We start from the raw sequence: 17,076 nt of genomic DNA, 5'->3' as shown, positions 1-17,076 counted from the left end.
TGCTAGACGGCCCAAACCGCGGCTGCCCCGTATCCCGCCGGAATTTTACGGAGTGGGCGGGTTATAAGGGGCCTGTTAGACATGCTCTTACTTCCTCCATTCGCAAATACATCGCGTTCTCGGTTTAGCTAAAGTCAAACTCTATAAACTTCTGATCAAATATGTTTACACTTTTTTTAAACATCTATAAAATAAAATTTATTGTATTAGAATCATCATAAAGTGTACTTTCATATTATATATATTTGGTATTATAAATATTGATAATTTTTTCTTATAATATTGATCAAAATTTGCAAACTTTGATTTTGACTAAAGCCAAAACGCGAAGTAAATAAAAACGGAGGGATTACAAGTAATCTAGAGACACAAACAAGTAAAAGGGGCGCTTAATTAAAAGCGAATTCAAGGATCAGAATCCAAGACTATCGAAAGTACAGGCGGAGCTTGGCTCGTTTCCGTGTGTGTGTGTGTGGGGGTGGGGGGGGGGGGGGGTGTTTGGGCCAATGTTGGGGGTGGGGGGGGGGGGGGTGTGGGGGGGGGGCGTGAATGGCCCAATTTTTCCCTGCACCCCCCACTTGAATGCTTTATAGGTACGACACTAATTGATATTTATTAATCTCAATCCCAATCTTAATTACAATGTCTACGCATGAGTTTACGCTAGGCGATCCGCATTTTTTAGAGTCATGGCATGGAAAAGCGGGAGCGGTAAACGGCTAACAGACGCAACCCAAATAAGCGTCAGCCATTGCGAGTTATGACACTTATGATATAATCTAATTTTGAATTGATGGAGCACGAGGTCGCCTTGAAAATGCAATTTCCAACAAGTGAATGAAGAGGGATATATATCAAAATAAGATCAGCTTGACATGGGCATTTCTAATACATATTAGAAACCCAAGTAATCCTGAAAAATAAGATCATTTCTCACCTTTCAAATATACCAAGCTGGACAAGCAATCACATGTCCTTGAAACATGGGCCATTAAAATTTTGTTTTGCTTGCATTATGCAACTTTGTATAGATATTTTATCTTAATATGAAATTACACAGTGGGGGATTTTCCTACGGTACAGTTGTCAAAAAAATATAATCTAGTTTCATGCTAATTTTATTTTTTCTTAAGAGCCTAATAGTGTCTAGGGTTTGTATACATTCCCTAATAATAGATCAGCTTTGCATTTGATAACTAAAAACATTAGCAAAACTTTCTAGCATTGTCCTCTAATTCCATTAGAAGCTCGCTTTAGTCAAAACTAATTTTCAATCCTACCTGAATTTCTAATATATATATCAAAAGCTTGACATCCGCTAGCACTATTCCAATTATCTTGAAAAAGCAAAGTGATACTTCCATAAGTGTCTTTCCAAAGGATTTTTTTTTTTTTTTTTTTTTTTTTTTTTTTTTTTGCGAAAAGCAGCGCCGAGATCCACCATCCAACACTTTGAGTTTGAGATCCGTCATAGCTTCCCCATTAGTCTCTTACAAGTAATCATGCATAACTTTTTCAAAACCTAAGGTTCACCATAATTTTGGTTCAACTTTAACTAAAATGATTTAAATGTTTGTGATCTAAGTGTAATGTTTGTACAACAAAAAGATTTCGCTAATGTTTCTTCTTAGTCTTAAAGACATGCCATATCATTGATATGTAACTATAATATACCGAGGCGACCTAGCAAAATTCATGAAGTGTTAAGTTACATTGAACTGTGGATCTGGCGATGGTAAGTAACAACATCGTGAGAATTGTATCTTCCATTTTTGCCCAAACTGCTCTAAGACAATGATTGAAGGCACCCCGCCAAAATACTGCTTTCTCGGTCAAGCGATCTAAATAAGTGACCAACATTGAACATGCCCTGAGAGAGCGATTGCAGGCACCCTGCCCAAATCATGCTTTCCTGACCCCCATCGCAAGCATTGTTGGATATCTTCAGTGCACTAGTGGAAGACCGTAGGTAGGCCCACCAAACAGGGTGAGTTCCTCTTTTTGTTCGCGTCTAATTTTCTTTTTTTTATTTCCTTTGTTTTATTTTATTTTTTGTTTTCTATTTTATTATATTTTTTGTACTTTAAGTTTTTTCCTTGGATTTGTATTTTATCTCTTTGCCCCAAACTTTTTAATGTTATTATGCTCCTGGTTTTAATTAATTGATACTTTTTACTGCTAATCTATTATGCACACACTTTATACATAAACATTTACCGTGACACTCATAAACATTTCATGTTTACAACAAAATGGTCATTTCTCTATATTAATAAACAGATTAGTACTCCCTCTAACCATACTAAATATCTCAGTGACAGTTAATATTGATTTTCTAGGGTGACTTGATTTTGATGTGAGGAAATAGTAACATGTACCTGATTTATATGGGCCGTACCAAATGCAGTCCATACATACATGTTTGATGCAGGGAGGCCTTATTTGACGCGGAAGCCGTGGAAGAGGAGCTCCCGCGAGACATGAGACATAGATCTCACCACATCTGCCGCCGCCGTCTCTCCTGACTCTTGTGCAACTTCTTCAACGATGAACGTGGGAATGAAGGCGCGGCAGTTCGTCAACGTGGTTACGGAGAAGTGCAACGGCGATTTGTATTCGCGCCGCCGTGTCCTCGGTTCGTATTCGCTGCGCCGTGTCGAGGCCAGTGACCTCTTCTATGGATCCACGGAAGAAGCGGTTCTAATGGAAGCAGAGCAAGAAGCCATGGCGGCCACGGATCCGTCCACCAAGGTGCTGCCCCGGTCCCGTCTGCCGAAGCCGCGGATCAAATTCAAGCAGTCCCGTCCGGTCGACGGCAGGATGGACTTCTGGCCGTTCTACGGCGTGGCGAACGAGAGCAGCAACATCGTCTGCGTCGACGCCGCGGGCCAGGCCGTCCTCTACGACGCCGGCGCCGTCACCCTGGAGACGCTGCCCCGCCTCCGCGAGCCCATGGGGAGCGTTTCATATCTCCTGCCAGTAGCCCTCTCCGTCGCGCGCTTCCCGACGCCCACGACGCGCTCTACGTCATGGACCAGAAAAGCGGCAGCTTCGAGGCCCTCGTCTACGGCAGCCCCTCTCCATCTCGTATAGGGCGGAATTGCCCCGACGCGTTCGTGTGGCGGTGGCGCCAGCTCCCAATGCCGCTGTTTGTCAGGGAACCTTCCCATACCTGCATCGCGTCTTACGCGCTGCTGCCGGACGGCACCATCTGCGTCTCGTCCATGGCGGACAAGCTCGGCACCTACTGCTTCGACACGGTGGGCGAACGGTGGACCAAGGCTGGCCGCTGGAAGCTACCGTTCTGCGGCAGAGCCCACGTCGTCCCTGAGCTCGACGGCCTCTGCTTCGGCGTCACGGGTCGCTCGCCCAGCCACCTCTGCGCCGTCGACTTCTCCTCGATCTCCATGGACGACGCCGACAGCGGTCGTCAGCCCAAGCTTCGGCATCAATGGCTGGTCTGGGACAAGCCCGACTGGCGCCACTGGATGCTGACGAGTATCAGCGTGGCCTACATGGGGGCGGGTAAGTTTTGCGTCGCCCAAACCTTTTGCATCGAGGATAAAGACATCGACCGTTTTGTATACGATCAGACTGTGCTAACTGGCGTCGAGGTGGTTCGCCAAGATAATGGAGGAAGTACACAAAAACCAAAACTCCATGTGATGAACGGCGCTCGCGAGAATGGACGAAGGAGAAGAAAATGGAAATCCAATCTCCAGATGATCAGGCACAAGTCTGTTCGTTACGGCTTACTCAACCATCGCATTAATGTGATGTAGTGAGTAGCAGCTTGTTCATGCTGGCACCTCTAGATATTTTTTTTAAAAATACATGTATGAAATAAATTATGCTTGTATCTATCACATTGCAAAACTTCAAATCGAAATTCAGCCGAGAAAAAACTGACAAATTCGGCTTTTATTGCTTTCTCTAGAGGTAATCCACGTTGATATAATGAAAGCTAAGCAACGAATAATACCAAATGTTGGGCTTTCAGTTTGAAGCATTATTCCCAATGATACGAAATTTCTTTTGTTCTTCAAATAATGTATTCAAATTTAGGTTTTCTTTTACATGTTAGACGTTAGTATTATCTATTTCTTATGTGCACAAATAAGTGTATGTTTAGTCGCGTCTTAGTTAAACTTTACTAGTTTTGACCAACTCTTGAGAAAAAAAGCGCTATTAGCTAAATTAGTTTTCTTAGTAGTGAGGGTCTAAACTAGCTAAATTAGTTTAAACAAGGATCTTACATGGCTAATTTTCCTATGAAAATCACTAGCATAGGAGAGGCTAGTTCCCCCTTATCTTCATCCCTGGATCGACGGATTCTAGATGCAATCGACTGCTAGCGGGTGTTCAGGCTATATTTAACCAGGATATATTTTTTAGATTAAAGAGCTGCGCCCGAAACAATACGGTTTACAGTTTACAATGCAATCGACTAATGGCGGGTGTTGGGGCTATATTTAACCAGGATTGTTGGTTCCATTCTGAACACATCTACAAGGTGTTTTCATGTTCTTTGTTGATTCATGTTAAATGATCCTTGATCTAATGCATCCATTAGATGCAGCGGTCAATGCTGAGGTCCCATTTTAGAAAAACGCGAGGGTATTGATGAAAAACAATTACCAAGCATGTGCGGCAGATAGCTCAGCACTAACGGAGGGGAAGACATGGCTAAGCCAAACACGATTGATTACAACATATAGTACACCGTAAAATCCTTATTGCTCGTTATTCCGACGGGATGAAGAGAGAACATCATCATCAACAGGGATCATCACCACCTTCACTCTGTTTATGCAGTACCATATAATATGTACATGCTGTGTTGCTCTACATGCTGTCTGGTGATTTATCCATGGGAGTGAGCTGCACAGCTTCTGGATTTTTATTGTAGCTTCAGGTCGGACTTCAGACGGCACGAGCTGCCTGAGGCCTACTCGTCTGCCTTCGCCGGCTTCGCCTTCTTAGCCTCGTAATCCTTCACCGCGGCCTTGATGGCGTCCTCAGCGAGCATGCTGCAGTGGAGCTTCACCGGTGGCAGCGACAGATGCTTCGCGATCTCTCTGAAAAACGAACATGACCCAGTCAGCAGAGCTTCAAAGCGCGCGAGGACAAGGGCTTGACGTACAGAGTTACACAACAAATTAAACAGCTAGCTCACTCACGTGTTCTTGATCGCTACCACTTCGTCCATTTGCTTCCCCTTCACCCACTCGGTAGCTGCAAGTGAAATTTTTGATCAAACATCATAACAGAGACAGGTTTACTCATTCGCAAAAAAATAGAGACAAGCTTAATGAGATTCTGCATGTGTGAAGCAGGTAAGCCACCTTAGGAGTTAATAACATGCATATTATCCACCAAACAGAAATAGAAAATGATAGGACCAAAACCGTGAGGACAATCATAGGACAGGGAAACTTGCTACACAATTGCTCCTCCACATGTAAAATTTTGGCTGTACAGATGCTTAATGCATTCAGTAGCATATAATTTGTTTGTCAACCTCTGAATTCATACTCGATTTCATGCAAAACCATACATATAGCTAGATTTATTTTTTTCCAATCGATCCAACTGGGGATCGAATTTCATTACCTCAAAGATAACGAAATACAGACCAATAGGCCAAAAGCATCCAAGGCAGGTGCAACAAATAAAAGGAAAGCGCCGCCTACTGCTAGTGTTTTGCAAAAAAAAACAAGCTTAATAGAAGTTCTTACAAGATAACAGGTTTTATGAACATTTGTATGTGAAGTTGTGAACAATTATCCTGAAGAGTAATATCGTGTGATCTTTCTTAGAAACTGAAGTAAAGATAAATCACAATTCCGTTAACAGACTTACGTACATATCAGATTGAGAAGAAAATGAACAAATGAATGCAAATGAAACTGAATCTTGAAAATAAACATGAGTTTAGAAACTACGGTCAGGAAATTGACATCTTCGCTGAGTAAGTCGATAAAACAAAAACAAAAAATCCCGGACAGTAAAAATCCAATCAGGACATCAGGTACGGCATATTTATAGGAGTTAATTCCGATCAGAACCTAGAGTGTACCCAACAGTATTTACGGATTCAGCCAGGACGAAGGACACGATGGAGTACGGGTGGTCACTCACCGACGGAGGATGATGCGATGGCGGAGCCGCAGCCGAAGGTCTTGAAGCATGCGTCGACGATGGTGCCGGAGGCCTGGTCGACGCGGATCTGCATCTTCATGACGTCCCCGCAGGCGGGCGCGCCGACGAGGCCCGTGCCGACGTCCGTGTCGTCCTTGTCGAACGCCCCCACGTTGCGCGGGTTGCTGTAGTGGTCCACCACCCGCTCGTGGTACCCCCGCCTCGCCGCTACAGCGGGCGCCGCCGCGGAGGAGGATGAACCTCCGGCGCCGGCGAACGGGCGGGTCCCCGCGGCGCCGATCAGCAGCCTCTTCCCGGCCGCACGCAGCATGGTGTGAGAGATGAAGTCGGTCGATCGAGGAGGCGTCTCCGGGTTTTTCTCTTGCTCTGTTTCGCTTCTGGTGCGGACGGGGATCAGGCTCGTCGTGTCGCGGAGGCAGAGGGTGATGAGAGGAGAGAACAGAGTAGCTTGCTAGCAGCGGGTGGGCTTATATCAATGGTTCCGCGGGCTACCACGTGGTGGATGCGCGGGGTGTGCGTGTAATGGCCTTCATGTCAATGGACCCAAAACTGTTGCCCATGTTCTTTCTACATATGGGTTTTATGGTATTACCTCGAACTGTAGGTGTTGTGAATTTAATTTAAATTTAAATCTAAATCACGATACTTATTATAGAGGAATTAGAATTTAGGCAAGAAAGCTAAAAGAAAGGCTGACAAGGCGAATCCTATTATCCCACCCACTGCGACCACTATTGGTGGCGCTGCACACCCCTTCTAGCATATGGGCTAGCATGCCATGGTCATAGACGACAAGCAGGGAAAAGACGTGCGAAGAAGTTGCTAGATTCGGGGACATCCTTCCTTGTTGACCACTTCATCAGCTTGCTTACTTGTCGAACCACCACCTAGCACTGGCCCTAACCGACATCTAGCACCACCTTTGGCCAGCGTCATTGCCCCGCCTTCTTGTGAGCAGCTGTTGACCCATCAACCGAAACAATTTTCTCGAACATATGTAAGAACCAACGTACCTACACCTACAATCTTCTAAGTTTCCTTCTCTTATGTGGCTGCACCATCGCAACATGTTATGTCGTCATTGTCGCAGGCTCGATTCATTCTCGCGTTGGACCCGTTCAAACAATTTATTTTGCTTCTTGATTTTTCTTTTCCTTCTTAGTCAAACCACCTTACAATTCTTCTTTAGTTTATTTGGAGAAATTTGTTTATTTTTCTTTCTCGTGACAATTTTTTTCTTAAGCCTCTTTTTTCAATCTTTAGCAGATTCCGAGAAGGGATCCATGAGGACGAGCGGTAACATCATCTCCATGAGTTAAGACCCCTAATTTGGATACTTTTCACTCATGTTGCCCAGTTGTAGTATGCTTTCAGTGACTTGTTGATGTGAATTTGATTTTTCGTTTGAAGGTTAAAGTTATACTAGGCGAGTTGAGTGGTATTTTAGCTCTTGTTCTACTTTATTTGGTTTGCTTAGCTGCTTGTTGTTTCTGCAATAGGTAGTATATAATATTCCAAAATGACTAAGTCTTAGAGAAGTTTGACCCCATAGTTTTGCTATAATGAGAACCAGCCGGAAACTTTTAAAATAATTTTAGATGAAATAAAGATATTCAAATTTTTGATATCTTCATTTTTCTAAAAGGTCCAACAAAGTATTAAGTTTTTAAAAATAAAAAATATCAAATCATCTAAACTATCCCAAATTATTAATTTTCGTGTTTCTTAGAATTGAACAAACGTGAGTTATCTACCCCACCAAAACCGAATAATGAACTACACTTAAAATATGCTCTTGGAAATGCATTGACCAACAATTGCAAGGGGTGATATACTGTCTTGGCTTACACATCATCAAAGTAGGAGAAACCCTTAGTGTTAGGAGTCAGCGCAATAGTTGAAATTGTATTTGAAATAAATGATATTTATACTAAACTCGTATAATTACTTATAGCTAATTGTTTTATAACAATCATCTTAATTGGAATATATTTTATTACCCGGATCGCATAATTATCCAAATAATGACGTTGCCAAATATTAATTATAATGTTCCAGGGTTACAATAATTCATTTCTCATAGAGTCATCCACTCACTCTATGGTAATATAAAACCTTATTTTGTTCAATCGGTTATAGTTTTTTTTTTTTACATTTTGACACATTGGACATATCTTTGAATTAAATACCTAGAAATGTGAGCATGATAAAAAAATGGAAAAAATTGCGTGTATCCATGGGTTAATTTAGCATTTGCATGAATTATATTGTATGGTAAATATCAAGATAGAGACAATCTAATGCTTATGGTCTAAAAAATATCATGATTATAGTTTTAAGTTCATGATTTGGTATAAGCAAATAGATATTTCTAGAGCATATGATACGGGATTGGTTTCGAACACCACTGCCATCAAACCACCAAGTCCCTCAACTGGAATCCTGACTCGAGCACGCGCCAAACACATACGTACACGAGGAGGTAAATCCGCTAGTCTCGACATGTAACTTCGGTACACCCTTGGATGGTGTACTACTTGACTATGATATGTTGTGTGTGGTCAGGTACATCCCTCAAGATGTCCCATCCATGGAGGAAGTACACCAAAATCAAAACTCCATGCGATGAACGGCGCTCGCGAGAATGGAGGAAGGAGAAGAAAATGGAAATCCAATCTCCAGATGTTCAGGCACAAGTCTGTTCGTTACGGCTTACTCAACCATCACATCCATGTGATGTAGTGAGTAGCAGCTTGTTCATGCTGGCACCTCTAGATACTTTTTAAAAAATAAATGTATGAAATAAATTATGCTTGTATCTATCACATTGCAAAACTTCAAATCCGAATTCAGCCGAGAAAAAACTGACAAATTCGGCTTTTATTGCTTTCTCTAGAGGTAATCCACGTTGATATAATGAAAGCTAAGCAACGAATAATACCAAATGTATATTGGGCTTTCAGTTTGAAGCATTATTCCCAATGATATGAAATTTCTTTTGTTCTTCAAATAATGTTTTCAGATTTAGGTTATTTTTACATGTTAGACATAAGTATTATGTACTTCTTATGTTCAAAAATAAGTGTACGTTTAGACACTCTTAGTCAAACTTTATTAATTTTGACCAATTCCTGATATAAAAAAAAAAGAACTATTCATGACACCAAAGCTAGACTCATCTTGACAGGTAGCCCAATAGTAATTGTTTTTGTGTTTAACTTTCAAAAAAGGAAAACTTATGGCCAGCCGGTGAGATAGCTCCAAGAAAAACCCCATTTCGCCCTTTGTCTTCGCATCCCCACCAGATCGCCGTCGCCACCACCCCTCACCGCCTCCACCGTTCCCACCGTCAGAGGAAGCGTGGTAGTGTCTTCATGAAAAACAATCCCCAGGCATGCAGGGTAGATAGCTCAGCGCCACCGAGGGGAAGACATGCCCAAGCCAAACACAACTGATTACAACATACAGTACACCGTAAAATCCTTATTGCTCGTTATTCCGACGGGATGAAGAAAAACATTATCAGCACCAGGGATCATCACAAACATCACTCTGTTTATGCAGTTTATAATATGTACATGCTATGTTGCTCCACATGCGTCTGATGATATTCATCCGTCAGACTGTCAGAGTGAGCTATGTAGCTTCTGGATTTTTATTGTAGCTAGTCCGGGTTTCAGATGGCACGAGCTGCACGTACGTCGCCTACTCATCTGCATTCGCCGGTTTTGCCTTCTTGGCCTCGTAGTCCTTCACGGCGGCCTTGATGGCGTCCTCGGCGAGCATGCTGCAGTGGAGCTTCACCGGTGGCAGCGACAGATGCTTGGCGATCTCTCTGAAAAACGAACAAAACATTCTGGTCAGCAAAAGCTTCAAAAGCCTGCGAGGACAAGAGCGTGACATAGAGCAATAGTATCCAACAAATTAAACAGCTAGCTCACTCACGTGTTCTTGATCGCTATCACTTCGTCCATCTGCTTTCCCTTCACCCACTCAGTGGCTGCGAGTGCAAAAATTGATTAGACATCATCATAGAGACAATCTTATACTGAGATTCAGCATATGCAAAGCAGGTAAGCCAATTTTATGAGTTAAATAACGTGCATATTATCCACCAAACAGAAATAGAAAATGGCAGGATAAAACCATGTGGACAATCATAGGACAGCAAACTTGACTACACAATTTTCTCCTGCACATGTAAGAATTTGGATCTTTAATGCCTTCAGCAGCACCAAAGTACGTGGTGGAACATAGGTGTTGCTGAACCTGATAAAGTGGAGGTCAAAAGTCGGTGTTTCTATGTCTCCAAAAATTACAAACAATTTCTTTTTTGCATGTAGAGGACGCACCTATGTATGTCAGTGCCAATTTTTATACCCAAATTAAAAAGTATGTAGCTTAGGCAAAAATCAGAAGTTTCAAATGAACAGTCTAACTCCCGACATTTCTAACTTGATTGCCGGATAACTATGTAACTTATTAGTGGAGTAAGTTTAATCGGGTTCAGGAGTACCTATGTTAAAAAAAATCGCTTTAGCACCTAAATTTGCTTGTCAACATCTGAATTCATATTCGATTTCATGCAAAACCAATACAGATAGCTAGATTTATAACAGTTGTATGGAGTATGTGAGCAATTATCCCAATTACTAATTTCCTGTGATCTTACTTGGAAACTGAAGTTTCAGCAAGAAGTAAAGATAAATCACAATTGCCTTAGCTAGACTCATACGTATCCGTAAATTTACCCTTGTAAGATAAACATGAGTTTAGAAACCATGGTCACAAAATTGGCACATTCGCTGAGTAGGTCGATAAAACAAAAAATTTACCCTTGTAAGATAAACATGAGTTTAGAAACCATGGTCACAAAATTGGCACATTCGCTGAGTAGGTCGATAAAACAAAAATTCACCGAACAATAAAATCTATCTGATAAGACGACGTGGGCTTAGCCCAGTGGTTGGGGTCGCAGTGGTGCACCCCAACGACCGGAGTTTCGCTTCTACTATATCAAAAAAAGTGTCTAGTTCCTCCTAGACACGGTTTCATTTTTTTTAATCTATCTGATACGGGATATGTTCAGGAAGTTAGTTACGAACGATCACAGTCGACAGTATTGGGACCACAATTTACGGATTCAATCGCCACGACGGACACGATGGAGTAGGGTAGGGGCGCTGACTTACCGACCGAGGATGATGCGATGGCGGAGCCGCAGCCGAAGGTCTTGAAGCATGCGTCGACGATGGTGCCGGAGGCCTGGTCGACGCGGATCTGCATCTTCATGACATCCCCGCACGCCGGCGCGCCGACGAGGCCCGTGCCGACGTCCGCGTCCTCCTTGTCGAACGCCCCCACGTTGCGCGGGTTGCTGTAGTGGTCCACCACCCGCTCGTGGTAGCCCCTCGTTCCCGCGGCAGCCGCCGCGGAGGAGGAGGAGGAACCTCCGGCGCCGGCGAACGGGCGGGTCCCCGCCGCGCCGATCAGCAGCCTGTTCCCCGCCGCTCGCAGCATGGTGAGCGAGATGAAGTCGGTCGGTCGAGGAGGCGTCTCCGGGTTTTTCTCCTGCTCTGTTTCGCTTCTGGTGTCGTCGTGTCGCGGAGACAGAGGGTGATGAGAGGAGAGAACAGAGCAGCTTTGGTAGCAGCGGGTGGTTCCGGCGGGTGTCACGCTGTTCTGCGCGGGGTGTGCGTGTAACAATGAGAGGAGAATGGCGGTTCCTTCATGGCCTACGACTGTTAGGACACCTGGAGGAAATATGGCCTTTCATGTCACTGGGACAACAACTCTTGCCCATGTTTTACTTTTGTGTTTAAGGTATTACCTTGACTTGTAGGTTTTTTTTTGGGAGTGATTATTTCTCAATCTATTGGGAACTAACTTCGTTTTCAGTCACATGATATCATTAAATTTTAGTTCCAACTCATGATTAGCATGAATCATGTTGCAAATCAAATGATGTGGAAATTGGGTTTACCAAATAGACAACCCCCGTCGATTTTCATTGAAGACAACCGCCACAAGTTCTACAAAATTTGGAAAAGAGTAAGAAACAGAAAAGAAATGAAGGAATAACCACAAGAAAAGAGAAAGCAACCGAAAAGATACGAAGTACTATTTTTCAGTAATAACCACAAGCAAATCTTTGTCTTCAATGCAATTTAAATTTTTCACATGAATTTATGTTCAAATTACTCTCTAACCTTAATTGTAAGTACAGATCCTTGGCAGAACTTTCTAGAGCTTCCTATCTTCCATCTCACGCCATCAGGAGCACCATTTAGCTGAACATTGTCTACTAAACTTTCCATCTCGTTCCATTGCCTTAGGGTGTCACCATATATCAATCTCCTAAATCTCACGCCGCCACAACCTTCCTTCTTGATCTTACTATTTTATCAAAAACCAGATGAAAAAGTCTCGGGAACTGATTCTTCAAGGGTATAATATTAACCCATGCATCTTCCCAGAACAAGGTTTTCTCTCCATTATTCAAAACCCTAACAAAGAAATGCTGGAAGATATGATTAACGCTCATCAGACTCTTCCAAAATGTGAGCTTCTAGAAACAACAACCGCTTGAGAGAGACCCTGGCTATGCAGATACTTCCTTGAAATTAACTGCTGCCGAATTTTCAAGCTTCCAAAGCCACTTGCATAGCAAACTCTTATTCATGGTAGTGAGATCAAGCACACCTTAAGCCACCACAATCTTTAGGTAAGCATATTGTTTTCTTACCATCTAATTCCTGCCACACCATCCTCTTTCTATAAACATCAACTTTCTTAATAAATTTTTTTGGGTGCCTCCAGGAAGGATAACATGTACAATGCAATGCTACTCAAGCAAGCATTAGCCAATGTTACCATGTCTCCAATAGATAACATATTGCCCTTCCACCCAGAGAGTCTCTTTGCAAATCTTTCATCTACTAGGTGCCCAAGAGGTAATAATAAAGAAATATTTATTATCACCAATCCATGTTCATGATAATGTTTATATACCATGCTTATTGTATTATTCGAAAACATAATACATGTGTGTAATATGAACAAAATGTGTCCCTAGTATGCCTATATACTAGTTCGTGAAATAAGTGTTGGTTATTGGTTTTCATTGCCATGGACATAGTGTCACTTATTAGCGATGTCATATTATTAAGGAGAATAATATGATGGACTTGACTTAATCAAAGCGTAGCAATTGATCGCGTTACATAGTTTCAATCGAGAAGCTTTCCCGTTGTCATTTATACTTCCTTTGACCATGAGATTATACAACTCCTCGATATTGGAAGAATGCATAACTTTCTTCGTTATTAGGTGATCATAAAGCTATCTCGCATGTATTCTATAAGATAATGTTGGGTTGTATGTTATCGTGAGTGGGATTTGTCCATCCAAGTAAAGGAAAGATATTCTCTGGGTTCTCCCGGTAATACGCATCGAATCGGTTGCAAGCCCGTGACTAGGTCACATGAGGGTGCGCTATTATAATGAGAAAAGAGTACTTGCCGGTAACGAGATATGAACTAGGTATGAAGGAACCAACGACCAAATCTCAGGTAACTAAGATATCGCATGACATGGGAATTATATATGAATGACATCTAAAAGTATAATTGCCGCAAGCTCATGGAGCCTTCCCAGGCCATCCACGACAGGCCACCAGTCGCGCGAGGAAAGGGCGCTCACCCCGCTCCGCCTCACTGATTGGGCCACGTGTCGCGTTGTGATTGGATCCGTAAAAGGAAGAGAAAAATATCAGGAGAAGAGAGGAAAAGGCAGCCACGACCAGCCAAACCCTATCCAGTCTCGCCTCTGGCCTTCTCCTCTCCCCTCGCGCCCTCCAATCGCCGCCGCCACACGTCTCTCCTCATCCGCGCCGGTGCGCTCCTCTTCTCGTCCCCGCTGCCGCGCGTCTCTCCTTCTCCATGGCCTGGGTGGCATAGGGGCGTCGCCCGGCGGACCAGCGCGCGGCCGGGCTCGAGCGGATGGCCGGGGCGGAGGGAGATGAGGTGCGGCGCGGGAGGAGGTTGCGCGGACAGGGCGCTCAGGGAGGATCCGGCGACGGGCACGCAAGAGGCAGCCAGGGCGGAGGGCGATAGGTCGCGGGGGGACGTGGAGGCCGAGCTCGGCATTGCGCAGCCGGTGGCGGAGAGACGGCCTAGAGTAGCTCGGCGGCGGTGGTGGAGGAGCTCCCTCCGCCTTTCACCGTCGCCAAGGACGACGACCACCATCGTAGGAAAATACCCTCCTTCACCTCTTATTTGAAGGGGACCTGCAGGTTTGCCCTCCTCTCACTTTCCCCTGCCTCCTCTTCTCTCTCTCTCTCACGGGATCCCCATCTTGATGCAGCAGCTTAGGAAGTAGGACTACTGAGGTGGTTTTCTTGGTAATAATGTGTTGCCTTTTATTTAGGTTCTAATGATGATTTTTTCTTAGATATTACCTAGATTGTTGTGTTTAATTCGTTGCTTTTCCTATGGAAATCGACAGGGACTTGAGGACTGGGCTGGTGAGCAAGAACAAGCCCAACAACAACCTGGTTCAAATTTGGTGTTTTTCTAGGTATGCTAGAACATAAAGGAATCCATATAAATTACTGTTGGATCAGATATGTGGACCAATGCATGGAATACATGATATGGTATTGCTTTAGTTGCTGTCATATATGTTCTTTGTACCTTTTTTTTTTGCAAGATTTTGATGTTTGGAGATGGATTTCTTGATATACAGGTTATAATAGAATTTATGAACATGTTAGAGTGTTGCATCATACTTCTGGGTAAGTGATTTGGTGTTCTTTGGATCATATGATCACCAAAGTTGGTGGAATATGCCCCTTGATCAAGTGCAAAGATTGCTAATTTGATTGGTCTTGCTTGTGGGTTCTTAAGTAATATGAATGTGTGTTTCTGAAAAGATTTGGCTGGTCTAGATATGTGTTTCAGAACAGATTTGTGCTTAAGAAGATGCAATGGGTTTTGGAGGTCTATATTCATGTTATTATCCATGGCCTCGGGAAAAACGTCTTGCACTATCTAGAGATAGTTGGTACACTATTAGATATGCAAAGCATCTCATATTGTCTATAGTCTCAGATGTTCTTTTCATGATGTCCACTAAAATCATAATTGCCCAATAGTATATGCACTTCCCAGTAATTAGATATTTTACTCTTAAAATGCAATGCGAGATTTCCATTAAAGGATCATGATGATGGATTTTTTGGTACTTGGCATGGGTATACTCTATTTAACCTTAAAGGTCCGATTCAAGTAAAGGTTCATGGTTTTATTCACCAATATACATAAAATGTTCTTCCAATCTACTATGTATCATTTTAATAATTCTGTTGTTTTGCATCAGGTATTTCATTATATGGAAGGCTCCGGTTTTATTGATGAGATATGAGTTCTTCTTTTGAGTGGAATGTTTCTCTCACTCACCGGTTGATGGATCTTCATCGGAGTTGAAAAGCAGTTCGTTCATGCTTAAATTGCCTCTCTTCGCGTCTAGATAAATAATGGGGTTTATCTTTTGATACAAAACTGATAAACTGTGTGTGCTTCTCATTACTCCAAATTGGGAATCATGGGTGCAATCAGAGATTAAATAATTTTCAGGTACGTGCTCACATTGATTGTTTGCTTATATCTAAGCATACAAGGCTTCTGGTTATGCCTTCCATAATTAACATTTTCTCTGGAGTTGTATGGCATTGTTCTATACCATGTAAGGTTACTGGATTAGTAAATTCACTGTTTTTCTTTGTATTTACTGTGTGTTCAGGTTGATATGACTGCATTGAGTTAGATGAAAGACAACGACCTCAAAGATATATATTCGGCCAATAATTTTGTTGGTTCCACATTTTATCTGAAGAAATGATTTCTAAAATGTACGAATCCCTTTGGTCCATAATGTGAAGAAAGTGAGTGACTATCATGAGTTATTGTGCTCGGATTATTCTTCTTTGTGGTCGATGGCAGCGACATGGTAATGTAAGGTCAATGGGAGAAAAGGGCAGCGTATACATTCCTTTTTGGAAATTTCATGGATATCTACTATTGGGATGAAGAAGACCGGTGTTTCATCTTGATGCCTCTCCTATGAAAATCCGCGACCACTCTTTGTATATAGGATCTGGAGGCAGTGAGAATTCATGACCTGTAGGTAAGTCTCTCAGCTTCTCGATTTCATAAGCATCACTAATGTTTAGGAATGTCTTGGTACCTGCAGATTTGGGGTTTTACTTGAGGGGATCAGAGCTTAGATATTCTCATTAAGGTTGGTGTCCTCTAATTCTTGGTCATTCTTGATCCATCCTTGGTAAGCTTTAGGCTTTGACAAAATTTTGTATTAATTTGGTTGCCAGCTTGCTCTTCTGCTTAGTTTCTTTAGTATGTAGTTTGTTCTAGCTCACCATTTTCTTATCCATGTTGATATGATAGTGTTGTGGCCCCTCACGGAGCCCTGGCTGCGCATCCACGATAGCCTTCACCCGGAAGGATTGGGTCTTTGTTCTGTATATATGTTCTAGAGTTATGCCATTGGTTTAGCTGTAGAGGAGTTTCATATGATCCCTTGTTGTACTGCACCTGAGGAGGCTACCTTTGTGATAGAAAGGCGTGATACATAAATAAAATCAGGAACTAAGCATGTAAAATTTTAAAGCTGAAGCGATGGTAGTTTATATGTCAGAAGATTTTGATTTCCAAGTAAAATGAGGAAGTGAGCTTGTACTATTTTTTCCTTCAATCTAAATATGCTAAACTATCTTTATTTCTGGCGTTGGACATTGTGTGATAAACTGTCCAGGAAAATCTGGCCGGCTGTCTCATCTGAAATTAGCAAATCTAGCTGTGCTTTTTCTTCAGGATGACAAGCCGGAGAAGCTCATAT

At 42.7% G+C, this 17,076-nt stretch overlaps 2 protein-coding genes across 2 annotated transcripts; both read right to left on the bottom strand.

Moving 5' to 3' along the window:
• Positions 1-4,687: 4,687 nt before the first annotated feature.
• On the bottom strand, positions 4,688-6,599 carry LOC127327683 (iron-sulfur cluster assembly protein 1-like). Its single transcript, XM_051354465.2, has 3 exons — positions 6,142-6,599; positions 5,181-5,235; positions 4,688-5,078 (listed from the first exon to the last, which is right to left on the bottom strand). Exons 1-3 carry the CDS (start codon positions 6,470-6,472, stop codon positions 4,949-4,951), a joined length of 516 nt encoding a protein of 171 aa, XP_051210425.1. The 5' UTR covers positions 6,473-6,599; the 3' UTR covers positions 4,688-4,948.
• A 3,070-nt stretch (positions 6,600-9,669) lies between these two features.
• Positions 9,670-11,832, bottom strand: LOC127327684 (iron-sulfur cluster assembly protein 1-like). The gene is made up of 3 exons (XM_051354466.2): positions 11,355-11,832; positions 10,108-10,162; positions 9,670-9,997 (listed from the first exon to the last, which is right to left on the bottom strand). Exons 1-3 carry the CDS (start codon positions 11,680-11,682, stop codon positions 9,868-9,870), a joined length of 513 nt encoding a protein of 170 aa, XP_051210426.1. The 5' UTR covers positions 11,683-11,832; the 3' UTR covers positions 9,670-9,867.
• Positions 11,833-17,076: the final 5,244 nt, after the last annotated feature.

Source organism: Lolium perenne, chromosome 1 (assembly GCF_019359855.2).
Source record: "Lolium perenne isolate Kyuss_39 chromosome 1, Kyuss_2.0, whole genome shotgun sequence".
Taxonomy (NCBI): Eukaryota; Viridiplantae; Streptophyta; class Magnoliopsida; order Poales; family Poaceae; genus Lolium; species Lolium perenne.
The sequence above is the reverse complement of the archived record's forward strand: the minus strand, read 5'-3'. Positions and strand labels throughout refer to the sequence as shown.